At 42.9% G+C, this 27,919-nt stretch overlaps 1 protein-coding gene across 1 annotated transcript in view; it reads right to left on the reverse strand.

Moving 5' to 3' along the window:
* The window catches only part of DDRGK1 (DDRGK domain containing 1), a 52,035-nt gene that overhangs the window by 9,391 nt on the left and 14,725 nt on the right, over window positions 1–27,919 (reverse strand). The window contains exons 3-6 of the mRNA XM_032803054.2: window positions 20,077–20,180; window positions 13,217–13,318; window positions 2,895–3,017; window positions 288–326 (exon numbers count right to left, since the gene is read on the reverse strand). Of these exons, the coding sequence (XP_032658945.1) occupies window positions 288–326; window positions 2,895–3,017; window positions 13,217–13,318; window positions 20,077–20,180 (368 nt within the window). The remainder of the gene's footprint in view (window positions 1–287; window positions 327–2,894; window positions 3,018–13,216; window positions 13,319–20,076; window positions 20,181–27,919) is intronic.

Here is a 27,919-nt window from a genome sequence, read left to right on the forward strand (position 1 = left end):
CACATCTATGGCTATTGTAAGTGCCAAAATATGGCTACGAGATGAAAGGAGAAAGAGGAACTACTCCAGCAACTATTCACACATTTTTGAGCTGCAAGAGCAAACACACATTGTAATTTAAGTCCATGGATCGCTTGAATACTTGTTAACATCTGGGTGGATATTTAATAAAACAAAAGGGTTTCCTTCTTTATACAGTTCTCCGCCAATAAACGTTTTCATAATAAATAAAATGATAACTAAAAGGAACACACACCGGATATAAAGGAAGAGGAATGGTAGCTTACCTTAATGTAGTTGATAAATTCCGTTAGAAAGCTATGGGACTGGATACAGCAAGGAAAACAGATATTAATTCAAATGAACAGAAATCAAATCAAATGTGTCTGCATATTGATGGAGAAACAAGGATTGTAAAATAGACAATCATACAAGGCACTGTACGAGAGACCGATTCTCATTTGTTGCACCAGTGTAAAACTGTAGTTAATGTCATCTACAGATTTGCACTGATTTATCTGAAATCAAAACAAGGCTCAAGGTGTCTGTATTTAAATTAAATATATATTTTATACCTGTCCAACTAGAGTGGAAATATCCAATTTCTATCTTCTTTATGTCTATGCCATAGGTGGTGTGTCACATTCACGTTGAGACCAAGTTACTTACTAGAAGGTGCAGAAAGTAACAAATACCGAGGACCAGACCCTGCCCTCTGGATGCGTGAAGGGCAGGGTGTGGAGCGATATCAATGGGAGGCCACTCAGATCCATCCAAGGGCAGAATTTAGGCTGGACTATTCATCACACAAGAGAAACTGGAGCCAATTTCTTTTAAACTTGGATGCCTAAAATCAGGCATCAAAATCAACAGTTAGGCATCTAAAATAAAGTTGCCTGATCATCAAAGGTGCTGCACAAACAAAATTTGCATTCAAGTCAATAGAAGATGCTGGTGCTTAGAACCTCTGGAAATTAAGTCATTTATATTAGTCGCCTAACTACAGATTTAGGTGCTTAATTCTAGACTCTCAAGTTTGAGGATGCTGGTAACCAATAACTGACTAGTAACCAATAACCAGTGACAGAGCATGTGACTGCAGCAGGATACTGGATGCCTCGTAAAGCACAGGGCAGAAAGCCTACAGCCTTCCAGCCACGTTAGCATTTGGAATGTGTATCCTGGAATGTCTTTGTTTAATAGGCATTTGAAATATGTACTTTATAAAAAAAAAACATTAAGTTGAGAACAAGGCCCCAACCTCCATCTAAGCAAGTAAAGCCCCTTTCTGCTCCTATTTACATACAATAGCCATCCTGGTCAAGGATCTTATACACCAGATTCCTTTGCCCCCCCGAACAAAGTAATGTGACCAAGTTATACTACTGTTTAAAGGGAGCTGATCATGGGACAATTTTGTCTTAGCTTAACTGATCTCCCAAGAGCATCTGTGGTATAGTTGGCATAGCTGCTTAACGCTGCATGTAACTTACAAACAGATGGAAAAAGTCTGTTTTAGCCACTTTTTGCAGCTGTAAGACACTACTACTCATAAGTTCAGAAATGCCAATGGCACAGTAAGAGTAGAGTTACAAACGAATAGAAAGAAGTTAAACACCCTCGTCAAACTAACTTTCAGCAGGAGCTTGGCACCAAACTGTCCTTTGAACCTATTCCACCGTCACTAATGTGGCATGACTTCTACTGGTCCTAATTTAGAGCCATGATGAAGAATGCTCCTTTGGTTTGGAATGGGTGGCTGGAGAGGGAGAATAAAAAAAAAAAAAAAAAAATCACCAGTACCAATCTGATTTACACCAATGCCACCACACTGAACAAACTGGGGTCGCAGCAGCATAAGAATTTTTGACACTTAAAAAAATGTCATGCTAACATCAAATGCATTCAGCTGCAAACATCTGGAGTGCGAGATCTCTATTCCCGTCATTATTTCATAGCACTTAATATTAAAACAAAGCAAATCATTTAGTCTCTGATGGATTATGAATGAGAATCTTGCCTTCCACAGTGGCAGCATTAAGAAAAAAATTCAAGTACCACAATGTGAAATGCCACATTTTATCAGCAGCATCCAAAAGACTTGGTTGCATGCAACCATAATAGAGTGCTACAGTCCTATGCAGAGGGTAAGGAATTAGCAACAGTCACTTCTATTGCAGAGTGTTCAGTTCTAACACCACACAACCAGAAACACCAGAGAGATGGGCACTTTAATGCTTCACTTAATGAATTATGTTTAAAATCACCTTTAGATCAGTTTCATTCCCCTGATTTAGTGATAATTCAGCCCCTTAGATATTGAAGCTGGATTTAAAACATACTTGGCAGCTATTTTGGCATCAAAATACCCTGCCTTTGGTATTGCTCTCTTCCACTGTTACCTGCCCTTCTAGCAGCACTCTCTGCGCTTGTGTTGCAGGGTTTCTAACCCTAGGAAGGCATTTGGATTACAGAACCCCTAGGCTAATTGAGCCATGCTGTAAGCAGGTGGAACCCCACTGGAGGTTTGCACTCCTTTCACGTGAGCTCAATTTGCCCCTTCGCATTTCTTTCTAAATCTAAAGGTTGCTATAAAGAATTCTAATGTTCTCCAACCATGCTCTAGGTTCACATTTACTATACACAAGATCTGTCATTTAAAGGCAAAAAAATTTCTTATGTACACTCAGCACACACCATCCAAGTGTCATTTTCAGAAGTACCTCACCCAGGACTTAATTCAGAATGGCTTGGATGGATGTTTTTCTGTTCTGATTTTTAAAACAATAAGAGGATAAAATGCAATCAGGACAATGTAAACAGCTGAATCTATTCAGTCTCAGGAAGCTGGATGGGAAACCAGGAATTCTGGCTGCAGTGACAGCAAAACATACCTCTTCCTCGGTCATTGCTTCTTCGACACCCTCCTCTTCAACTACAAAACTCTCCTTCAGCTTGAGGTACTCTTCATGCTCCCTCTGCTCCTTTTCTTCTTTTGCTTTCTTTTGTTCCTCTTCCTGCAGAAAAATGAAGTGCTCAAGTCATTCCTCCCTAAACCAGGTTTAGTTTAATGGAGACCCTGCTTACTTTATCACTTGGGTGCCAATCAGATTCACTGGGACAGGCCAGGAAAAGGAGGACTTTCTGAAAACTGAAACTCTGAAACTCTCCCTCGATTGCATCATTAATTTCAAAAGCAGTTCTGCCTCTGCCCTTCTTTTAATATAGTAATTGTCTCGGTCAATTCAGCCGTTCCTGGGCTGGCTCGGAAAAGATCTGATGAAGGGGAGAGAGACACTTTTATATAGCGAACTGCTTCCTCAATTTGCATGAGCACATTTCTTCTGCAGTACAAGCTACAGGAAGTCCCTGCCCCCAAACCATACATTGATGCAACTTATCCATTTTCAGTTACTGACCCTGATCCTGCTCTCACTTACATCGGTGTAAAACAGGAGTAATGACTGAAGTCAGTGGAGTTACTTGTTTGCCATCTGTGTGAGAATGAAGAATCAGGCCTATTGCAAGGTTTTAAAAAAATGTTTTGTTTTTTTTTGATGGCAGACTACTCAACTGGTTATATGTAAAAGATACAAGGAGCTGTATTAACTGCCTGATTTATGAACAGAACATAAGAGTTGGCTATAAGGAGAGAAAAATAAAGTTCCTTTGTGAGCAGTTCACTCTCATTAGCTAAAAACTACACATTCTGGTGCCTTTCAATCATTTGTAGTCGCTAATACTACTTGTGCCTTGTAAAGCATTTTAAATCTTCAAAGCGGTGCACAATCAGTAATTAAATCTCCTAACCGCCCTGTGCTGGGGGCATCACAATCATTTAACAAGACAGGAAAACAGAGGCACGCATGTTAAGTGACTCGCTCTACGCTGCCTAGCAAAATCCGGGGTACAGCCAGGATGGGATTGCAGGGGTTTCGTGCTCAGAGCACACCATTTTGCTGCTTTCCATGCATTTTTCCTTAGTGTTCTCAGGAGGAAATACTACCCCCATATTAGGCTATTTTTGAAGCAAAATTCGATGCATGCCTATTGCTAACGGCCAGTTTTCTCCATTCCACACTGAAATAATGATGCAGCATTTTTTTGACACTGGTATTATATAGCAGGTGCTTCCTTAAATGGAGGGAAATTGAACAATTGCATCAATAAAAGTACACAGAAAAAGAGGTCCTATCGTGAGGTATAATCCATTAGCACCTGTATTAAGGGACACTGTTCAGAGCCAGATCCTACAAGAGACAGGATCAGGCCCTTACAACACGGCACAGAAAAAAATCTGCGCTGTAGTAGAGACAGCCAAAAAATTATTATAGGTCCCAGCAGTCCTTTGTGGGACACATTCACCCTAACTGAATTGGCGTCATTAGCACTGACCCCCCACTTGGTAAGGCAACTTCCATCTTTTCATGTGCTGTGTATTTATACCTGCCTACTGTATTTTCCACTCCAGGCATCTGATGAAGTGGATTATAACCCATGAAAGCTTATGCCTAAATAAATTCGTTAGTGTCTAAGGTGCCACAAGGACTCCTTGCTGCTTTTGCTGATACAGACCAACGTAGCTACCCCTCTAAAACTTGTGGGAGCGTGGCCCTGAAGAGTAATTATGGTGAAAAAGTGACTGGGGAAAAAAAAAGCATCTAATTTCTTACCAGACCTGATCCTTTTGTGCATTCAGAGTCAAATGGGAAAGATTTTGCTGCTTTTTATTCCTGCAGATTTAACACAGCTTTCAAGAGGGAGTGGGATTATTTTCTCGGTCCTGCCTCACCAAACAAGTTATTAACTAAGATCTTGTTGCAGAATCTTGATTATTAGCAGCGCATGAGCCTGAAAACCCCCCCAGTCTGGCTCTCAGAGCTCTTCTTCATTAGAAATGAGCCAATTTGATGTAGGATCACTGAGACACAAAGTCCTTCACAGCTCTGTCCCTATTACACCCCTGCAACTCAAACACTATGTAGAATTTTGAAGCACAAAAAACCTGACATCACTTTCGAAGGGAAGTGATAAGAGTTGAAGAGTCCTTCAAAATTTCCAGGTGGTTGTTCTGCAAAAATCAAAAGATAACTGGCCCATTTACAACCGTCAGACATCATTTTCCTGTTTCTAAAAGAGGCTGAAAAGCAAACCAACCAATCCAGTCTCTCTCTCTCTCACGTCTAAAGAGCTGTGCCTTTGATTTCAGTAGGACTAAAACCTGCCACAATGTTAGTGTCAGTATTTCCACATGCAGCACTGTAGAAAACCCCTCAGTGCGAGGAGATTGACAATGTGCACCATTCTTGGTCCCATGTCTTTTTTCCTTGGTCACTCATTACAAGCTGACCTACACTTACTTCTCAGACCTGCAACTCACATACTGTGATCAGCAGAGCATTTCCAGGGGGTCTGGGCAGCGCCTTCGGTAACAACAGTGCAGCAGCCGCCAGCGTTCAAGCTGGAATGCTTATTAGTTTTAGCCTAGCGCAGGACACTCAGAATTTCCAGAGGCTTTGTTGAACAGCTGAACTGAACAAAACAAGAACCCAACATCTCCCTGCTCAGCTGCTTCATACATTTCTTTGGTGTAAATTCAACCACGATCAAACCTGAGGACAGACCCAAACTGTAAAGTGGGGTCCTTCACTTGCTCTGGGGGCCCCGGAAAACTCTTGCAGGGCCCGGGTCCCTGGAGCTTCTTCCACTCTGGGTCTTCAGCAGCAATTCAGCAGCGGGGGCCTCCCACAGCTGAAGACCCCAGGCCCCCTTAATCTTCTGGGTGGCCCTGGGATTAGACGGGGAGGCGTCGACAGGAGAATCTATCCACCTGTAGAAGTGGTCCACGTTATGAAATAGTGCTAAGATCAGTCCTTAACTACTTGGTTTAGTGGCCATTTATGGTGCTGCCTGCCTCACTCTCAAGGATTTCGGAAACACGAGGGCAACCAGTGAAAACGTTTCAGGGAGGAAAGCGAAATTAAACCTCTGGAAAAAAGCAGAGTATGGTTATGTCATTTGTTTCTGCCTGATCTCAGATCTATTGCTCTCAAGTGAGGCTATAGGGAGCGTGCAGGAGAGAGAACAGACAGGCCGCCTCCCGTAAAGGATGGGCGGGGAGTGGGGAAACCCCAGCACTAAGGGAATTTGGTAACTGCCGCTGCTTACCTTGGTAGTGGTTGTTTTTTTTTTTTTTTGCTGTGAAGCAGTTGCATCTTACTCCTCTCCAGCCTCAACATGACACCATGTTTGGGCTCTCTACAAATGTAAAGTATTTCTTCTGATCAATTCCTAGCCTTCTTATGAAGTATTTCAATCCTTTTTGCCCTCGAAGGAAGTCTCCCAGATTCTGGTATAAATTCACACTCCCTCAGAGACTGTAAACCACCCCCCTTCTAAACACTTGGGCAAACTCCACATTTCCTGCTGTCGTACCAGTCCTATGTGGAGTCACATGCTGTGCATCTGCCAGGACCCACTAAACACTTTACTAGGATGGGGCTAATGGCATCAGGGATTTTTCTGCAGCGTCTCCGTGGTCTCAGCCTGGTGTAGCACCTTCCCACTGAATCTCTGGAGTGTTTGCAATGTTTTTTCCTCAAACACTCACTGTTTTCTACCTTGATTTGTTCTGCACAGCCGTTGCTCACCACAGCCCTTCCCTGTTGCTCACTGCATGCTCTTCTTCCACCCAAACTCTGCCAGCCTACAAGCTGACTTTGCTGTATATTCCCTTCCCATTGTTTATGCTCTCTCCTCACCCACACTCCTTTCTCTCCTCTTCAAATCCATTTTGGTCTATTGTTTCCATTGTTTTAGAAGTCTGATTGGGGGGTAAGGGATGTTGGGCCAGGCCCTGCTCTTATACCCAGTACCAAACCAGAGGAACTCCCCTGAAGTCAGTGGGTCCATCTGGATTTATAACCAACACGAGAGAACAGAATCTGACCTCCGGCCTCTTAACAGCACACCCCATGCTGTTATAGCCAGGAGGATCCTGGCCCCAAGAGGATTAGCTGGATGATGATGGTAACTGGGTAGTGAGGCAGCAAGAGGGACATCATCCAGTAAAGTAGACTTCAAACCAGAGCTCTCAACTTAGGTTTCTTCAGCAAACCATTTAAATTGAAATGAAGCCACAGGGCAACATGCTCAAGTAGGCAGAGTACTGGATGGGACTTGGAAGATCTAGATTCAATTCCTGGCTCTGCCACTGGCCTGCTAAGAGATCTCAGACAAGTCATTTCCCGCTCGCTTTCTGCCTCGGTTTCCCCAATTGCAAAACAGGGATAATGGTACTGATCTCTTGGAAAGCACTGAGATCTATGGATGAAAAGGACTAGGTGTTTCTAATCATCATCTAGTCTATCATCCTGATGGTACAGGATTTGAAGGGAGATGGAAGAGGATAAGCAGGGAGCACAGGTTAGGAATCAGGCAATATTTTTGAAACCCAAACTGAGTTCCTCTGTATTTCACATTTTCACTCCTAACTCTAATAATGGGACCTGCTCAAAAGGAATTTTGTTCTAACGTTCTAAGTAACTTTACCTTCCTGCCAACATTAAGCATGGGAAATTTTCAGAAATTTATCAGTGCTTGAAAATAGCCACAAACTGAAACCGCACTGCAGTCTTAGCTTGTGAGTGTCCAAGTGAACTCCATAGATGCATGTGAATTTAACACATCCTCCCACCACAACTGTACAAGAAGGCTGCACTTTTTAAAATTAAAGTTTATACTGAGAAAATAAAGCATAAAGGCAACATTTAAGTGGTTTGCAGATATCACTAGCAGCCCTACACAGGCTAAAAATATAGGCCAAAATTTTCAAAGCTGGGGGCTTCAAATTAGGGTCTTCAGTATCAAATTGGGAGACTAAATCTGAATGGCCTAATTTTCAGAAGCACTAAGTGCCCCAAAACCCCAGTGGGAACAGCTGCAACTTGGGGGGAAAAAAAGCAGGCCATTTTTATCTATGCTGAAATATGACATTAGAAGCCTAACGTTAGGCATCCAGAAATTTTGACCAAAGCCTTGTCTGTGCAATATGGACATGGTTTATTATGTGCAGCATTGATTCGAACACCCCAATGCTGGAGTGGTGCATTTTTTTAAATACACAAAACTAGCTCAATGGAAGAGGGGCAAACCTTGGTTCTTTTTCTGTTACAGCAAGCCATGTTTCAAAGGCAATTTGCTCTCAAGCGGCACATCCTGTTCCAATATAATAATATTTCATTATAGGACAGGCATGAAGTTACATGTCTGTCTCAGTCACATAGGCTGTATGCAATTTTTCAAACTACTGTAGATTTGCTGGTGCTGTAGGGAGCAAAACAGACAAAATCCCTGTGCACAGAAACGCAAGCTCTTTACACAAAAGCTTTGCAGATTGCTCACGAAGGGCGCTGTTTTGCAAGATCAGAGGAAGTTAGTTCTCATTGATAAGGTGTCGGTCGGTAAACCATTTCACCACCAAAAAACTCCAAGAGTAAAAGGGAAATCCCCAGGGTAAGACACCGCTGAAGCCAATACCAATCACAGAGGAGCTTTTTCACAGATGGAGCCAATCAGGTCACCAGAACACTGGAAAGGAAACTTAGAAAATTTAAAAATATATTTTCTAGTTTGCAACACTGCAGTTAAGGGGCAACCACATTTTATTTTTATATATATAAATAATTGCATTTAAAATAGCAACCAGTGAGTTCATTTTCTCACAAAGTTTGAGATTTTAGTGCCCATGACTCCTGTTAAAGAGCAGTTTCCGTTTACAGCTAAGCTTTATGCAATGCTGTGAAAAAAAAGTTACCCAGAAGGAATGGACGGCATTTATCCATCCGCCTATTAAATGTAAATCAGAGTGATTCTGGGATTTCACTTGTCTTCAAGATTCTCAATTTTCATTAAACTGCCTGTCTCAAACCACTCACAGTAGTGGGTTAATAGACAAGATGAAATTATAAGTGAATACTTTGCACGGCGTCTATAATCAAGTCAATTCAGTGACTGGATCTTGTAAATTGTAAGTACAGTAACCCAATCAGGAATCACCCTAACTTTCGACAAACTTTCCTGGGCCATCAAACTGTCTGGATCACTGGAGAGAATCTATCGGTACATTTTGGGTGTAGCTAACTTCTCTAGGCAGGCCAAAAGAACAGCAACTCTTATGGAAAGAGAAATCTCTTTTGGTAACTCTCTATAAGATGCACATAAAAGGAAGAAATTCTAAGGGTAACTCAACTAGCTCACTGAGTTTTACTGCTCGTTAATTCCTTTGGAAAACAGTCTTTAAAAAACTTCTCTTGCATGTATAAATCATGGTGCTCCTCTGGCCTGTACAGTGTCCATGTGAAAAAACAGTGGGTTCATATGTTAGAATTTATATTACATGAAAGTTATTAACACTATGTACAAAATACAATCCCCTTCACATCCATGACTGCAGCTTGCCTTCATCCCTGCTCCTAAACGTCTTCCCTGAAATTGATAAGAAAAACACAAAAACCCTAAGGACAGATGGCTGAGGTACCTTGAATTGCAGGAGTAACTGGATGGATCTGAGGCAAAGATCAGGACATCAGGAAGACTCAGTACAATTTCTTAACTCTTAATTCTCAATTCACTGTGCTTTTTGGGATTATGACTCTGCAACAGAAGCGTCTGTACCAAGAGCTCCTGCCTCAAACTGAATGCAGAGCTGGAGATACAAAGCTCCATAACTGCTCTCACTCCCTTTTTTAACTTGCGACCAATCAATCTCTGGTTGCATAAACCTTTAGTAATTTGGCCTTTCCATTTTCTAATTGATGTAGGCGGGTAGGAACAGTGTGTGTGTGCTGCCCACAAGACTTGGGTTCAGACATTAAGTTTCTGGTAGGCAATAATTTGCGCACCCCCCCCCCCCGTTTTTTTTTTTAAATAAAAAGGAAGTATGAATGGCACTTTCTAGCTTAGGCAGTCTGCAAACAGCATCATTTCTCCTTGGCCCTTGTGAAAGATAAAGGGGTAAAACAGGTTAATATTTTGACCTTTGATGTCAGAGGCCAAGTCTGTAAAAGGACCCGAAAGCTACAGTGTTGTGCAGGGAACACCTCTCTCTGTTAGAACAACACGTGCACTTGGCCATACAGTTACCAAATTTGTTAACTCTTTATTCTCGCTGTACGAGGGTGGACTTGCCTCTTTAAGGGCCAGCCTGGCCTGGTCAATTATCAGACTTAGCTGTGAAGAGAGTGGCTATAAAGGCTAGCGATCGGCTCCCTTGAGGGGGGACTGCAGGAAGCAACAGCCTCCTGCAGCAGTCCCTGAGGGAGAAAGACCCCAGATGGTAAGCCCTGGGCATCACAGCTGGGTAGAAAGACCCAGCTGGGGGTTTTGTTTGTCTTTTGAGGGTCTGTGGCCATTTGGACAATAAGTGGAGCCCAGAACCAAGAGCTGAAGACTAGCGTGGTGTGGGTGATAATTCCTCAGGCTGGTGAGGAAGCCAGTGTCTTACATTCTCCTATACTAACAAGTTAAATTCCTGTTATGGTGATCCTCCCTGTAAACACCACTGTGTCCACTGACTGGAGCAGGAGCTTTTGCTTAACAAGTCTTGGGTAAAAAGCCAGGGCACTAGAATGGTCCCACTTCCTGCTAAAGAGTCAGAGAAGAGTCAAAACTGGGAAGAGCAGCTATTATAACAAATGTCCAACTCAACTCAGGGGCTACATGTGGCCAGAGCAGCTTGCTCTGTGGATGAGTCCAGAGCATTTGGTGGTTATTTGGCTACTGTACTCTCAGACGAAATGGAATTCATTTGCTTAAAAACCGTGAGAGAGTTTCATAAGGCAGCAGAATACCCTTGACGTGCCAGCCTAGTGGGTAGACCTGTTGTCCCCACTAAAGTTACAAGACTATCGAAGGAAAGTGCTGAAAGGATCCATTAAGATACTGTTCTAAATAATAGATAAATAAACCACAGTAGTTCTGTTTAGGCTGAGATTTTCAGGAGCCTGAGAATCTTTATTCATCTTCTTTTTCCCTAGCCTTGCAAAGCTGCCAAAAACAAAACAAAAAAAAAAAAACAAAAAACACACAACAAAAAACACACCCCAGCTCAGACACAAAAATATTTTCCCTCTCACTTAACTATGAACAATGACAATGAAAAAAAATAATAATGATATTTGATTCACTTTGGGTGAGTAGAATTTTGCAAAGACTGCTTTGGTCTTTTCCTTTTAATGTGGCAAAGTCCATATGAAGAGATCATTGTGTTAAGTTCCACACATACCTACCGCTCAGCTCCTCAACACTGGTTGACTGGACTCTATTAAGCAGCTTTCATGCTAATACCAGTTAAAGGTATTGCCACTGGGAGCAAAGGAAGCCACACGAACACACAGGAAAGCAATATACCCTTTGCCACCGCCTCTGTCCTCGCTAAGGAAGCTTGTTCTCAGACAGCTTGCACATACTGAACAAACTGCCTTCCTGGTAAGAAATCCACCTGCTGCAGTGGTTGCATTTGTTGACAGATTTTGAAATCAGAAGGTTTTGTTTGAATCAGACCAATGCTCTGTCTAAGTCCAGTGTCACATCTCTGTCAGTGACCAGTATCACCCGTTTCCAAGGAAGGTATAAGAAACTGTGGAGTGGGTTGTTATTGGATAACCTGCTCACTGAGAATGTTTCTTCCTGAGCCCCATGAGTTAGACGTTGTTTATTCCCTGAAATACAAGCATGCATATTATATATATATATATGAACCCTTCCAAAGCACTTGCTTTTTTTTTGCTCTCTTAATCCCTGCTACAATAACTCTGGATGACACTCTCATCATTCATAAAAAACTAACAGCCCAGAAGCTTTCCACATCACAGTAGCTCAGAAGTGAGGAAGGGATTTTTCAATGAATAACCAAAGCTGAAACATTCTGTTTAGGCAGAAAAATGAGAGCATTTTAGGAGTCCTCTGTTAGTTTCCTTATGTAAAGTCTGGGAAAACAAACACACTTTTAAAAGACTTCCTACACTCTATGTTCTTTGCATTCAACCCAGCATGTTAAAAGGTAAAGTGACTCATCTTTTCTGATATCAACATACACAACCCCTATTTTGGGCAACTAAAATAAACTGGCTTACTGCAAGCAGACAGACACAAATCAGCATCCTCGTCCCAGTATGCCAGTCGATTGACTTAGAAGGTATTCTGGCCCCTTTGGTAGGTGTGAATGCAACACATGATGCTGCATGCCATCTGACACAGACTCACCCCGGATGCACATCCTAAAGCCTCTGCACAGCTTGCTCAAGTGCCCGAGAGAATACGAAGCTTATTCTTAGCCACTAGCTGTCACCACAGTGGTCCTTGCTGCTCAGAGAAGACTCGGAAGAACTGCCTGCCTTCCAGCCCCTTAGCTGAAGGGATACTTTACCAGAGGCTTTGATGTATGCCCAATATCTGCTTTTCCTAAATCGCTTTTACTTCCCTCACTAATATTCATTTTTAAAGATTTCCGAAATAAGTATTCACACTGCAATGCCCCAGGAGGTCCTGCTGCAGTCTAGCCTGCCAGCTCTGGTGAGTCTGTCACTCCCTACACGACATGGATTTAAAGTTACAGTGAACGCTGGCCTAAGAAGCCTTTCTGATAATCAGCCTCCTCCCCTAAGAGACCAATCTGGAGTACCTCACCAAAGTTCCCATTATACTTTGATAGGACCTCTTTCATTAAGTAAACTCCCTCGTGGCCAAGCATTTTCCTGTTGGTCCCTTGGATGGCTGTCTAAGTCAGCATTCACTGTCATAGCAAATCGACCAGACAACTCTTTAATGGCACAGTTATACCACAAAAGGAGCTGGTGTGGAGTAGTGGACAGACAACTAGACTGGGAATCAGAAGATGAGAGTTCTAGCCACTGACCGGCTGTGTGACCTTGGGGCTTAGTCACTTCCCCTTTGTCCGTCTTGCCTACTTCGACGGTACGGACTGTGTCTGTCAAGCATTTAACACAACAGGGCCCTGATTTTGGTTGGGACCTCTCAGCACTATCATAATACAAATAGTTATACAACAAAAGTCACAGGCTTCTGTGTTAGTCCCTAACACCAGTGGGGATTTCAGCTCAATTGAAGGCTGCATACAGCCCTCTTTGTACTAAAGATGTAACAAAGGGCAAAATTTGCTTTAGAATTTCCATCTACAAACTCAGTCAAGTCCTACTTGTCTTTCTTCTTCAAGGCGTATTCTCTCCTCTTCTTTCCGCCTTTCCTCCTCTCTCTTTGACTCGAGTTTTTTCCGCTCCTCACGCTCTGCTTCTTCAGCCTAAACAAAAAAAAACACAAGGTAATAAATTATTCTCTCAATCTTTGGTTTCATAATTTACGAGCATCACTTATCTCTCATCAGTTTCCTGGACTCTTGTGTCCAGAAATACACAACTGATGTTTTTAAAAAGAGAAGCTATTCTAGTTTGTCATTATCTGGGTTTTCCGTTTGTTTCGAATGTTAGTATTTCCACTCAGTTTATAAACGATCCCTATGGAAATTTAGAATATCAGCTTCTTATCGAAGTTTTCAGCTCCACTGAATGCATGTATTAGCTTGTTTTTGTAGTTTTGCTATTGAATACTGTGATAAAACCATTGACTTTTAACTTTAAATCTAAAAAAACCAAACTGCAAATGCAAAATGTTTATGTTTTATAATGTACTTTGAATTTTGTTCTTATTAATCTGAATGGCATCCTTTAAAGGATTCATATAATGAAAGCACATTTTTACACTTAAAAATGGAAAAATTGCTCTCCTAGATAAAGAATGAAAATCTTACTATTAGGAAGATTAAATTTAAGTTAAAACACAAGAATCCCTGCCATACCCCCGCAAAATAACTAGTCACTATACCTAATACACACACATTGTTCCAAGGAGAAAAAAAATAATTCAGAATGGATGATTTAGACTATTGCTTAAAGTATCTTGAAATTGATTTCTTATTTTCCCTTTCTCCCCTTTGCAGAAAATACTTGATCTAATTTGTGTTTTTTAAATTAAATAGCCAGGAGACTCATCCTCACTGACAACGTGCCACCTGGAACGTTTCAACTTAACCGTCAGGTGTTTTGAGTTATCTGCATGGAAAAGAGAGAAAGAAAATCAGCTTGTTTGAAAATGGAACAAAGGATCTCTCCTCTGCCCTCACCCACCCTTTATTTAACTCCGTGGTCTTCTACCTTTTTTCTGTGCACCCCTAAACATTTTCAAATGGAGGTGCAGACTCCTTTGGAAATCTTAGTCTGTGGGCCCCTTGGGGTCTGTGGACCACAGGTTGAAAACCACTGATCTAACTCCAAAGTAACTTAATTGATTTTGCTCGAACTTTCCATAAAAGATCAAGCTTGGAAAATAAAAACTAAAAATGGTTAAAGTTATGAGCAAGAGAAGACAGTACTGTAATGAAAGACTATACATATATCACATAGCATATAGCGAAGCAAATACTATCTATAGCATATATCACCACAGCAAGCTGAGGTAAATTTAATCCCCATGTGTAAAATCTGGGCACCACTTCATTTCTTAAAGAAGGGCTTATGTGGGATTTGAGTGCCTTTGTGTTGATCCTGTGCAGAGGTCAATTTCAGCTCAGACTTGTTTAACTCTCTTATTATGACTTTGTTCACTCTGTACTGTGGCGAGCATCTTTTCTGTTACGCAAAAGTCTGCTGCAGTTACATAAAGTTTTTGCAAACCATACTTCAGGTTACAGAGATTGCAGGCCAGTAAAGTAGAACAGGAAAAAGAAATTAACGTATAAAAACTTGAGTCATATACTAATGTGCTTAGGAGGGTTTGCTGTTGCTGATTAGTTACCCTGGACTTACAGCAGTTAAACAAGTGTAACTGAAAAATCCAGAGTGTTTCAACTGGTAATTTAGTATGCAGAGCTAGTGTGACGTTGCACCCCAGAATGCTTTATAGAAATATGCTTATAAAAATAAATAAAATAAATAACTGGAGATATGCTTATCTCCTAAAACTGAAGGAACCTTGAAAGGTCATCAAGTCCAGCCCCCTGCCTTCACTAGCAGGACCAAGTACTGATGTTTGCCCCAGATCCCCAAGTGGTCCCCTCAAGGACTGAACTCACAACCCTGGGTTTAGCAGGCCAATGCTCAAACCACTGAGCATGACATAAGTGGAATATGTTTTATGCTCGATATGCGATGTAACATATCTTTGCAAAGATTATGTTCTTCTGCATGTATTCATCCTATTTGTATGCATGTATCATTTTTATATCTGAAGTTATGAGCATTGGCTCTATGTTTGTATTTAAAGTGTCTGCTGTAGAAAGCACCTAAGGCAGATTTGGTCAACATAGTGTGAAGTGGGTCCAATGCATCCGACGAAGTGGGTATTCACCCACGAAAGCTCATGCCCCAAAGCATCTGTTAGTCGATAAGGTGCCACAGGACTCTTTGCTGCTTTTACAGATCCAGACTAACATGGCTACCCCTCTGATAGTGTGAAGAGGTATTCAAGTAAATGGAAGTACTCGGCTAACAATGGATCTTGATAGATATCAATCCACATCTGAGCTTTCCTGAGAACTTCCTGTAGAGAACTGAGTCATGCATAGACATGTGACTTGCCCATGTGACTCCAAAACTTCATCTTATAGCTGTGATTCTACACAGTGGGAGAGAGGGGTCTCTACCCACAAGAAACACTATATATGCCCCTGGGGAACACCTTCATTTGATCTTCAGCTGGCTCAGGAGAGAGCTTCTCCACTCCCAAAGATACATGAAGGAAAGTGGAATAAAAGACAGAAATTGCAAGGGAGTGTGAGTGATTGCTGGACCCAGACTAGGGCCTGGTCTACACTACGCGTTTAAACCGATTTTAGCAGCGTTAAACTGATTTAACACTGTACCCGTCCACACAACGAGGCCCTTTATATCGATATAAAGGGCTCTTGAAATCGGTTTCTGTACTCCTCCCCAACGAGAGGAGTAGCGCTAAAATCGGTATTACCATATCGGATTAGGGTTAGTGTGGCCGGAAATCTACAGTATTGGCCTCCGGGTGGTATCCCACAGTGCACCATTGTGACCGCTCTGGATAGCAATCCGAACTCGGATGCACTGGCCAGGTAAACAGGAAAAGCCCTGCGAACTTTTGAATTGCACTTCCTGTTTGCCCAGCGTGGAGCTCTGATCAGCACGGGTGGCCATACAGTCCCAAATCCAAAAAGAGCCCAGCATGGACCGTACGGGAGATACTGGATCTGATCGCTGTATGGGGAGACAAATCTGTTCTATCAGAGCTCCGTTACAGAAGACGAAATGCCAAAGCATTTGAAAAAATCTCCAGGCTAGATACACAGGTCTCAGCACAGTGCTGCGTGACAAGCGTAACGGAAAGCCAAAGAATCAAATGGACGCTCATGGAGGAGGGAGGAGGGGGTACTGAGGACTCCAGCTATCCCACAGTCCACAGCAGTCTCCGAAAAAGTATTTGCATTCTTGGCTGAGCTCCCAATGCCTGTAGGGTCAAACACATTGTCCGGGGTGGTTCAGGGTATAGCTCGTCAATTTACTCCCCCCCCCCCGTGAAAGAAAAAGGGAAAAAAATCGTGTTCTTGACTTTTTTTAATGTCACCCTATGTCTACTGCATGCTGCTGGTAGACGCGATGCTGCGGCAGTGAACAGCAGTATCCACTCCTCTCCTCCCCGGGTGGCAGATGGTACACAGTAGGATAGCCATCCTTGAAATCATCAGCCCGTGAGTGCTCCTGGCTGGCCTCAGGTGAGGTCGGCCGGGGCGCCTGGGTAAAAATAGGAATGATTCCTGGTCATTCCCAGTAGATGGTACAGAACGGCTGGTAACCGTCCTCATCATAGCAACTGGGGCTGAGCTCCATCAGCCCCTCCCTTTCATGTGTAAAGAAAAGATTCTGTACTGCCTGGACTATCATAGCAGTGGGATGCTGGGCTCCTCTCCCCCACCGCTTAATGTCCTGCCTGGACTATCATAGCAGCTGGAGGCTGCCTCCCCCTATTTTATCTCAGTAACAAGTCAGTGTTTCTTATTCCTGCATTCTTTATTACTTCATCACACAAATGGGGGGGACACTGCCATGGTAGCCCAGGAAGGTTGGGGGAGGAGGGAAGCAACGAGTGGGGTTGCTGCAGGGACACCCCCTAGAATGCCATGCAGCTCATCATTTCTGCGGGATCTGACACGGAGCGGCTGTGCTGTCTGGTTCTCTGATACACTGGTTCTCTAGTACACTTGCCCCATATTCTAGGCAGGACTGACTATTTTTAGATACCACAAATTTTTGCCCCATTTTTGTCTTTGCACCCCCCGCCGACCTCAGCCAGGGGCACCCATGACAGCAGCAGACGATACAGAATGACAGATAACCGTCATCTCATTGCCAATTTACAACGGCGCAGCAGACGGTACAGAACAACTGATAACCGTCTCTGCTGTCATGCAAAGGCAAATGAATGCTGCTGTGTAGCGCTGCAGTATCGCCTCTGTCAGCGGCATCTAGTACACATACGGTGACAGTAAAAAAAGCTGAACGGGCTCCATGGTTGCCATGCTATGGCGTCTGCCAGGGCAACCCAGGGAAAAAGGGCGTGAAATGATTGTCTGCCGTTGCTTTCCCGGAGGAAGGAATGACTGACGACATTTACACAGAACCACCCGCGACAATGATTTGTGCCCCATCAGGCACTGGGATCTCAATCCAGAATTCCAAGGGGCCGAGGAGACTGCGGGAACTATAGGATAGCTACGGATAGTTACCCACAGTGCAACGCTCCAGAAATCGACACTAGCCTCGGACCATGGACGCACACTGCCGACTTAATGTGCCTAGTGTGGCCGCGTGCACTCGACTTTATATAATCTGTTTTACAAAACCGGTTTATGTAAAAATCGGAATAATCCCGTAGTGTAGACGTAGCCTAAAAGGAAGGCTAGTCTGTAAAAGAAGCTTATTGGAACATGTCAGCGTGAGATTTACCTGCATTTAGTTTCTTACTGTATAGGCTTAGATTTGCGTGTTTTTGTTTTATTTTGCTTGGTAATTTACTTTGTTCTGTTTAGAATAATAGAATAATCAGGATTGGAAGGGACCTCAGGACCTCATCTAGTCCTACCCCCTGCTCAAAGCAGGACCAATTCCCAACTAAATCATACCAGCCAGGGCTTCGTCAAGCCTGACCTTAAAAACCTCCAAGGAAGGAGATTCCACCACCTCCCTAAGTAACCCATTCCAGTGCTTCACCACCCTCCTAGTGAAAAAGGTTTTCCTAATATCCAGCCTAAACATCCCCCACTGTAACTTGAGACCATTACTCCTTGTTCTGTCATCTGGTACCACTGAGAACAGTCTAGATTCATCCTCTTTGGAACTCTCTTTTAGGTAGTTCCAAGCAGCTATCGAATCCCCCCCCTCATTCTTCTCTTCTGCAGACTAAACAATGCCAGTTCCTTCAGCCTCTCTTCATAAGTCATGTGCTCCAGCCCCCTAATCATTTTTGTTGCCCTCCGCTGGACTCTTTCCAATTTTTCCACATCCTTCTTGTAGTGTGGGGCCCAAAACTGGACACAGTACTCCAGATGAGGCCTCACCAATGCCGAATAGAGGGGAATGATCATGTCCCTCGATCTGCTGGCAATGCCCCTACTTATACAGCCCCAAATGCCATTAGCCTTCTTGGCAACAAGGGCACACTGTCGACTCATATCCAGCTTCTCTTCCCCTGTAACTCCTAGGTCCTTTTCTGCAGAACTGCTGCCTAGCCACTCGGTCCCTAGTCTGTAGCAGTGCATGGGATGTTTACTTGGAACCACCTAAATCCTACTTTTTATATTTAATAAAAATCACTTTTTACTAATTAACCCAGAGTAAGTATTAATACCAGGGGTGGGGCAAACAGCTATGCATCTCTCTCTATCACTGTTAGAGGGTGAACAATTTATGAGTTTACCTTGTATAAGCTTTATACAGGGTAAAACTGATTTCTTTGGGGTTTGGACCCCATTGGGAGCTGGGTATCTGAGAGCTGGAGACAAGAGCATTTCTTAAGCTGTTTTCAGTTAAGCCTGCAGCTTGTGGGGCATGTGGTTCAGACTTGGATCTGTGTTTGCAGCAGGCAAGTGTGTCTGGCTCAAACAGGGCAAGATACCGAAGTCCCAAGCTGCCAGAGAAAACGGGCTCAGAGGTAGTCCCAGCACATAGGCGGCAGATCCCAAGGGGGTTTCTGTGACCCAACCTACCCCAGCTAGAATTTAGGAAACAGATGAATATTCATAGCAAAGATATGTCTGGTTTCTAGGTTTTTTGTTTGTTCTCTCCTGAATTCTGGCCTAAGGACTGAATGCTCAGCTCCTACACACTTCAATGGGCTTTGCAAGGACACAGCTTGCCTATGTCACCAAATTCTCACTCAATCCCCAAGGAACAAGTGGACAAGGCTGTGCATGGAGAACCAGCGCAGTGGTTGGTGGAGAAAGGGGAACCCTCCCCCTACTAGTGAGCATGGAGCACTGCACAGACATTCCATAACTGCTACTACAGAGCCCTATGCTCCCTTTTTTTTTTGGGGGGGGGGGGGGGAGGAATGTTTGGAAACAGCCTGCCAGCCCGCAAGGTTCCTTGTGTGGTGCTGCAGTGACGGGCACCACGGAGAGAGTCTTCATACATTTCAATATACTTTGCAGTATGCTTGGGGCACAGAAACTTCTGCACAGTGAAACTAATATAATTTGGGCCCGGGGTGCATACATAAGGGGACGTGTGACTGAAACTAGTAAAAATGATCATTGTTGTCAACGGGCCAATACAAAACGTGCAATCACAAATGTCAGAACTCCAGATGATAGGGGGGTGGGAAGGAGGGGAGGAGGCTGGGCTTCTGAGACAAAGCGGGTATTTTTTTTTTTTTTCCGATAAAACTCTCAGCTTTTGTGACCAAAGAACAACTCCTGCCTCCTCTACGTCAGCTATCACCTGCCCTTTGCTTTGTGCTTTAAACATGGCAGAAAACACTCACCTCTCTCTGGGCTTTTCTGGCTTGTTTTTCTTCTAGTTTCTTCTGTTTCTTTGCTCCGATTTTTCCAGACAATTGAAATTCTGCAGCCTCATCTCCATCTTCCTCTGCAACATTGCATTAGAAAGGGACAAAGAACATTTAGAGCTCTCGGGAAGTTGGATTCCTTGCTTCTGAAGAGAGATGAGCTGCAGATGAGAAGACAGCCAAAGGTCTGACGAGATCCCATAAAAAGTAGGGAGAAAAAGACATTCATTCACAAGAGGCTGCCAAACCACAGAATAGATTTATAAGGCAGGCACACGTATGGTGAAGTCAGAGGTAAACTTTACTGGATCCTTTGAAGAAAGGCTGTTTATCATCCACATTTCCTGCTTTCCACTGTTAAACTAAATTTCATTACACATGAACAAAGTCATGTATCACACACAGTTACTTTTACAATTTAACATCCAGCTGTAGGGATTTTGTTTTCCTGTTACCTTCAAGCCTAGTGCAACAATTATGTAAATTTTAAAGATGGTATTTAGAGGTTTTTTTATCCACCAGTAATCTACACTGTGATGCTGCCTACCATCCCTCATATCTGCCCTTTAAAGAAAAAACATAAACCCCTCCAAGAAGTATAATGCTTATCGGGGCTTGATCTTTAATAGCCTGCATGCACAGTCACAGCAACTGCACAAGCAAATGGCCTGCTAAAACACAACTGGCAATTTGCAAGTCCAATTTCTGCAATTGTGGAACACGAAAATTTAATGTGCAAGATAGATGTGCAAATGTCTATGCATTTTTGCACACCTAAACATATGCTGATCAAGTGACCAATGAGCAGCAGTCTTCGGAAGAGCATACTCCCTCCCCAAAATATATTGTGTCCCCTTGTTTCTTCACATGCCACATGTTTGGTCTTATTACTCACTCACCTGCCTAATTTGGGCCTCGATCTTGTAACACTAGCAGAGCAGACTAACCCCTACGCTCAAAGAGAGATTCACTGGGATTCTGCATTGCATAAAAGGCCACATGCCCAAATCAACTGCAGGACTGGAGTCCTGGACGGCAAGATCCTTGTGAGAGGGACCTCATGACCCTACTTATATGTGAAGTATTATGCACATCCACGGTCTGATCATTCAAGGTGTTGACTTTGATCTACAAAACTCTGAGTTCAGCTGGGCTGCTTGAGCCAGAGTGCTGTCAACTCCTGTAATTTTGCTTCCAGTCTTGCAATATTTGCTTTAATGTTTTAGTTTTTTTTAAACAAAAGCCCAAGTTCCCAGAGTCATCTCAGTTTTCATTTTTGAAAGTTTCTAGCCTACATAGTTGCAGGGGAAAAAACCTGTTCCCCAAAACGTGACCCAAGTGCTTCCTGATGGCTCAGAAACCAGAACACTTCCATCTTAAAGAAAAAAAAAAAGCCCATGGAATTTTATATATAATCATAACTTTTGGGGCCCAACTCAAGATTTTTGAATACTTCGAATTGGCAATATTATGACAGTCCCTACACTGAAATGTGAAGGGTTTTGATTGCAGTGTGTTCTCAATGAGGGACCCTTTTCCCCCATGGAATTGACTGCCTGGTCTGACAGAGCCGAAGTCTGCTGGCCTTTAGGGCATGGGGCAAGGCCCAGATTTCCTCAGGCGTTTGCCAGAAGGGACGTTTGGGTGGCTGAGGGATAGGGTACCCTTCTCCTTTGATAGAATTCGGTTTTGAATGTGTATCTCGTGGCATATCAGACAGCCAGTTTCACAAACTGAAATACATACTACTATAGATAGGTTACTGAAAGTAGACGCCTTCTCTCTTAGATCACGTGTCTGATGAAGTGGGTATTCACCCATGAAAGCTCATGCTCCAATATATCTGTTAGTCCATAAGGTGCCACAGGACTCTTTGTTGCTTTCTACTCCATATGTTTTCTGTAAATTGTTCTCAAACTATACTCCTGTTCGCTCTGGAAGGAAATAAATGCGAGGCAGACTTCGCAGCCCAGGTTTCAGTAAGAGTGAAATCATACTAACCAGATGTTCAGAAGGGTTCCCCACCTTCCCCCACACATGCACAGAAAGCACAAGGCCCACTCACATTTTACATAGTAACATTTCAGGAGCTGTTGCAAAGTGTGAAAATAATTTGGCTCTGGGTCACATGGCAATATCAAAGTCAGCGACGCAACACCAGACACCCTGGATGGAATTACACCTTTCTAATTCACAACTCTCTACGAGTCACCACATGCATGGCTGGTGCTTTCCAGAAGCAAATAAGAAAACACAGTCTCTGCTCTAAAAGGCTTGCCTAGTGTCATCAGATCTAAATTTCTTACGGGCTCCTCAGGGCTTGCCTGCATATGGGATATTTGTATCCGTGTTTGGCTCTCAGGCTAGCAAGAGAGTAAATTTTTATCCTGGTTAAGAAGTCTAATTGAAACGCTCATTTGGAGTCTACAGGGATAGTAGTATTGAGGTAAAGTATACAAAAAATTGTTAATTGTGAATATGCTTTCTATGTTAATGTTAGTTGTTTAGGGATGTATGACAGAGAAGATGCTGTTTAAACACTTGTCGGGGACTGATAAAAATAAGTCCCTGACCTCTGACCATTAACATTTTCCTCCCCCTAGTATGAAGTGTCTGATGGGATCCCACAACACCCACTTCCTCAAGACATCAGCACATTTCTTTGAATGTGCAGTTGCTAGAAATGCACCACGTCTCTCTTTAGACATTTTTATTGGACGCATGATTCAGCAAAGCACTTCAAATTAACAACGTCCCCCAGTCTGTGCTTAACAGGACTTAAGTAGATGCTACAGTGCTTTGCTGAGTTACCGCCTTCATTATTAAAGTGGTAGAACAGATGTTCAATGCAGCATGGCGTTTGAGATTTCACACACAGCTATTACCACCACATCACTAAAGCCTAGTCATGCTGCACCTATTGAGGCATGTATAGCAACTAGGGGGACCAGACAGCAAGGGTGAAAAATCAGGACAAGGGGTGGGAGGGTAATTGGCACCAATATAAGACAAAGCCCGAAATATTGGGATTGTCTCTATAAAATCGGGACATCTGGTTACCCTAACAGCAACAGACAAAGGTGTTTGTGCGCAACGGGGACAGAGGTTATTGCTGATGTAGGAGTCACACATTTTTGAACTTCCCCAGATGCACAGGCAAAATTTTAAGGATGTTTCTTGATCGTTTTTGGTTTGGGGTTATGCATTTTTTTTTTTTTTTGCATTTAATCTACACACACTGTACATATGCCCCTTCTTCAAATAAAACTTTTAGTAATATAGTCATCAGCATTCAGATGCACGTAGGGAGAATCAGCAGCACTTCTTTGTATTCCTCTAACAGCTGTTTTTTGCTGTTGGGCTCTGGGTTTGTAGACTAGGGACCAAATTCTGCTCTGTTTCACTAATGTAAATGTAATTTCACTGGAGTAAACTGTTTTATACTGGTGAATCTGAAGCAGAATCCGGCCTCACAGCTTCACTTCTAACTACTTTGACTATCAACTCGTCAGGTAGCGGGGCCATCTTTTTGTTATATATTTGTGAAGCGCTAGCACAATGGGACCCTGATCCATGACTGGGGCTCCCAGAAATGACTGCAATACAAATGATAATGAACACAAGAAGCAACTAAGATATTGCCTTCAGAAATCCATCCAACCCTGATTACATCAGAATCTTTGTTACACATGGCCACTGATGAGAACAAATCAATCCACCATATGGAAAAGCACGGGCAATAAGATGACTAACATGACAGTCATGCAAGCAGCTTCTTTTTTTTAAGTGAAAAGATTTATCAGTGAGTCATTTTAGAACTCAAACAAGATGCTGGCCTATTAATCTGCAGCCACAAAACCAGCCTACGCTGAAGGACAGACAAGTGCAGTATGTAAAGGCCATAGGCTTCTTTGAGAAGAGGGTTGAAATACTTGAAATTTCTTTTCTGAACAAGCGCATATGATATAATTGAGAAATCACACCTCCTTTGCTCATGTCTGAGCTTGAAATGTCTCAAGGGCAAAGATGGCCAGTCACTTTATTTACTGATGTAAAGAAAATCTAAATTACTATAAAAATGCAGCCTGATGACAAATTCAGGTCAAAAACGGGTACTATTTACAGGTGCTTTTCTAATGAAGAATATGGTAGTCATGGAAAGCACAGTACAAAGTTTAATTGTGCACCTAAGAGGTTTTATGGTATTTTATTTTGCTTAAACTAGAAGCGCAGTCCAATGACGACATCCATTAATAGAACTCTAACAGTTCCTGTCTCACAGGAGTTTGTGAGTAGGGTGACGGGACTGTCCCTATAAAAATCGGGACAGTCCCGATATTTGGGGCTTAGTCTTATATAGGCTCCTATTACCCTCCACCCCCTGTTCCGATTTTTCACACTTGCTATCTGGGCACCTTATTTGTTCTATAAACTTTAATGATGCCTGACAAGGTAGGTAGGTATCCATGGATGCATGGCACTATTGTGAGAAGTACTTATTAGTTAGTAGTCAGGCAGATTGATAGATTCCTAGGCCAGAAGGGACCATTGTCAATAGTCATCTAGTCTGACTTCCTGCATTACACAGGCCAGAGAACCACTCCAAAATAATTCCTAGTGCAGATCTTTTAGAAAAAGATCCAATCTTGATTTTAAAATGATCAGCGAGTCACTGCAGGTTGACCTTCCAATTAAAATAGTGCACAACTTCCCAATTTACTACCTTAGAATAAATTCAGTAATCCCATAAAGGCGTACATAGGATCCACTATTGAAGGAGCATTACAAAACAATAATAGGATTTAAAATAAATTCAAAGCACAGCATTATTAAGATGAATTTTATGTAGGCACTTTTTCATATGTCAAAATTATTAACCGCTGCAGATTTAAATGCTACACAAATCAGTCCTGTGCATTTTAAAAGGCAAACTGATTTTAAAACAAACAAATAAAAACCCTTTAAGGGCCCAAATTGCAGCTTCTGTGTTCTTCACACAGCAGTTGACAACTAAGCAGCTAAACTGTCCAGCAAGCATTAGGCATTTGATACTTTCTGGAGGAAGCATACCATGCTGAGCTCCAGGTCTCAGGAGGTAAGTAAAGGAACTGCATGTCAACTACTATGTTTTAATCTGCTATGTTTAAATTGGGATTTTTATTTCCTTATATTTTAAAAGCTACATTGTCCTGGTGCTCAGCCGCATACTTTGCTGTGTCAGCATTTCTCTGGGCGCTCTACTGGTTTCTGCAGATTTGATTACAGGTAGAGAGACACAAGGATAACTTTCCAGATGTGACCCAATGCAAACAGAGTTTTGTCTTCCTGAGTCTGCAGACAAAGAAACAGTAGCACAGAAAGGTGAACCTATATCTCCCCAAATGCTGATGTTTTCCACGGTTTTGGGCTAGGGCACTGGAGTGAGAGTCAGGAGACCTCTGCCACTGGCCTGCTGTGAACCCTGGAAAAGTCATTTTACCTCTCTGTGCCTGTTTTCCCTCCCACCCTTGTCTGGCTTGTCTGTTTAGATTATTGTCTCTTTGAGGAAGGGAGCGTCTTTCACTATACGTTCGTACAGCATCTAGCACAATGGGGCTCTGATCTCATTTGAGGTGACTGTCTTACAATTAATAAACAGCAGCGACTATTCACCAGATAAGCAGAGGATCCTGTGGCATAAACAATAAGAATTATCTTATTGCCATAACACTCAGAGGGCCCAGCCCCATTGTGCAAGGTGCTATATGGTTTTATGTGCATTCTTGGGGGATTTGGGTCATTCTACTAGGAATCAAGGCTTCAGAAGGTCTGAGTAAACCCATAGGAGGTTAGATACTTTTCTGAACTTGCCAAAGACAATTAAAGCGCCCAGAAAGTTAACTACTTCACTACTGAGCATTTTAGTGGCAACAAGCCACAACTCTGGGCTTGAGTACAGGGCTGCCACTCAATCTGATGTCTGAATAAAAGCTTTCAGCAAAACTATTAAACGCTAAAAACAATCAGATTCCACCAGAGATACGAGCTTTGGTGAATCAGTGAAAGTCAGCACCAGCAAAGGCCACCTCCACCTGAATCAGCTAAAAAGAGATTTCAAAGCTGGTTTCAGCTAATGCCATTCCTGAGCCATGCAAACTCACTCTCATATGCAAACCCTGAGCCTTGCAAACTCACATTCTTACTTGAAATTCCTGTTTTGTTCTTTCTGAGGCACAGAAAGGCTCAGTGACTGACCCAAATTCACACAGGTCGTCTGTGGTGGAGCATGGAATTGAATTCAGGTCTCCCAAGCCCTAAACTAGTGCCCTAACCACTGGGCCACCTTTCCTCTCTACTCTACCGTGCCCCCAACTTATCAGTATTTCAGACAGAAACACGGGGCATTCAGTACTTAACCGTAAGTTTATTCATTATCTTCACTGGTGTAATGCCAGCCCCAGGAAGGTCCCCAGCAGTTGCCCATCTTGCTGTGTTATGCCCAACTTAGACTGAAAGCCCCCCCAGAGCTCGAGCTTAGTCATCTGTTTGTCCAGCACTATGCAGATCTATGCAACTAGTATTAATAGCAGCAGCACCACCACCGTGGTCTGGAGGATCAGCACCTGCCAGTCCAAGACTATTTTCTAAGCCAGTTTAGAAATAAGGAGATCAGCAATTAGCTCCCTGGGTTCACTCATTTTGAGAATCACTCTATCAAAAGTCTGTCCCACCATTTTGATCCAAGCAGGTTATTAATAGACATGGTTACTCTCAGAAGAGACGACCTTCTTTAAGTCGTCAACTAACCACTGACAATTTTACTAAGCAGGTGGAGCCCGCGTGGGACACTTGGCTAACAGACCTGCCTGCATGACCTGCCACAGCCCACACAGAACCTTTGTATAAGGAGCCTGCCTACACACTGGGGGCCAAACCTCTGTGGGGAAACCATTGGCGTCAGGCGTTTCAGCCCTGTTTTCTGTGCCAATCTGCTAGTTATTCAGACGTCCTGCCCCACCCCAACTGCAGGAAGAAGCAGCCACAAAAAGAGATTTCAACTTGATTTAGTTCTACTTGCTAAGGGTGGGTATTTTACAAACACCTGCTCCCCCTCCCTCAAATAATCATTTTCCATCTCTCTTTCTATTAACTAATCCTCCCCGGCATACCCTCAAAATCTAGCTATCAGGTCCGGTAAATAAAATTAAGCCTTCATCTAACTTATTTCAATAGCTTGTTATAAGCACTCAGAGATTAAAATACAAATTGAACAGGCTGGACACAAGAATCAAGCAATGACAACAAGAAGCTAGCACCAGGAATCCTGTTCCTAGCACTATACGATAGACTGGAGAACGTTCAGAGAAGAGCCACAAGAATAATTAAATTATTAGAAAACATGCCTTATAGTGAGACTCCAGAGAGCCCAATCTCTTTTGCTTAACAAACAGAAGGTTACGGGGTGACTTGATTACAGTCTATAAGTACCTATCTGGGGAACAGATATTAGATAATGAGCTCTTCCCATCTAGAAGAGAAAGATATAACAAGATCCAATGGCTGGTGAAGCTACCCTGGAAATAAGGTGCATATTTTTAACAGTGAAGGTAATCAATCATTGGAAGCATTTACCAAGGGTCATGGTGGACTCTCCATCGTGGTGGCAGGCCAATCCTCGCCCACAGACAACCTGACAACCTGAAACGTATTCTCACCAGCAACTGCACACCACACCATAGTAACTCCAGCTCAGGAACCAATCCATGCAACAAACTCGATGCCAACTCTGCCCACATATCTACACCAGCGACACCATCACAGGACCTAACCAGATCAGCCA

The sequence above is a fragment of the Chelonoidis abingdonii genome, chromosome 5, assembly GCF_003597395.2.
Source record: "Chelonoidis abingdonii isolate Lonesome George chromosome 5, CheloAbing_2.0, whole genome shotgun sequence".
In the NCBI taxonomy this organism is placed as follows: domain Eukaryota; kingdom Metazoa; phylum Chordata; order Testudines; family Testudinidae; genus Chelonoidis; species Chelonoidis abingdonii.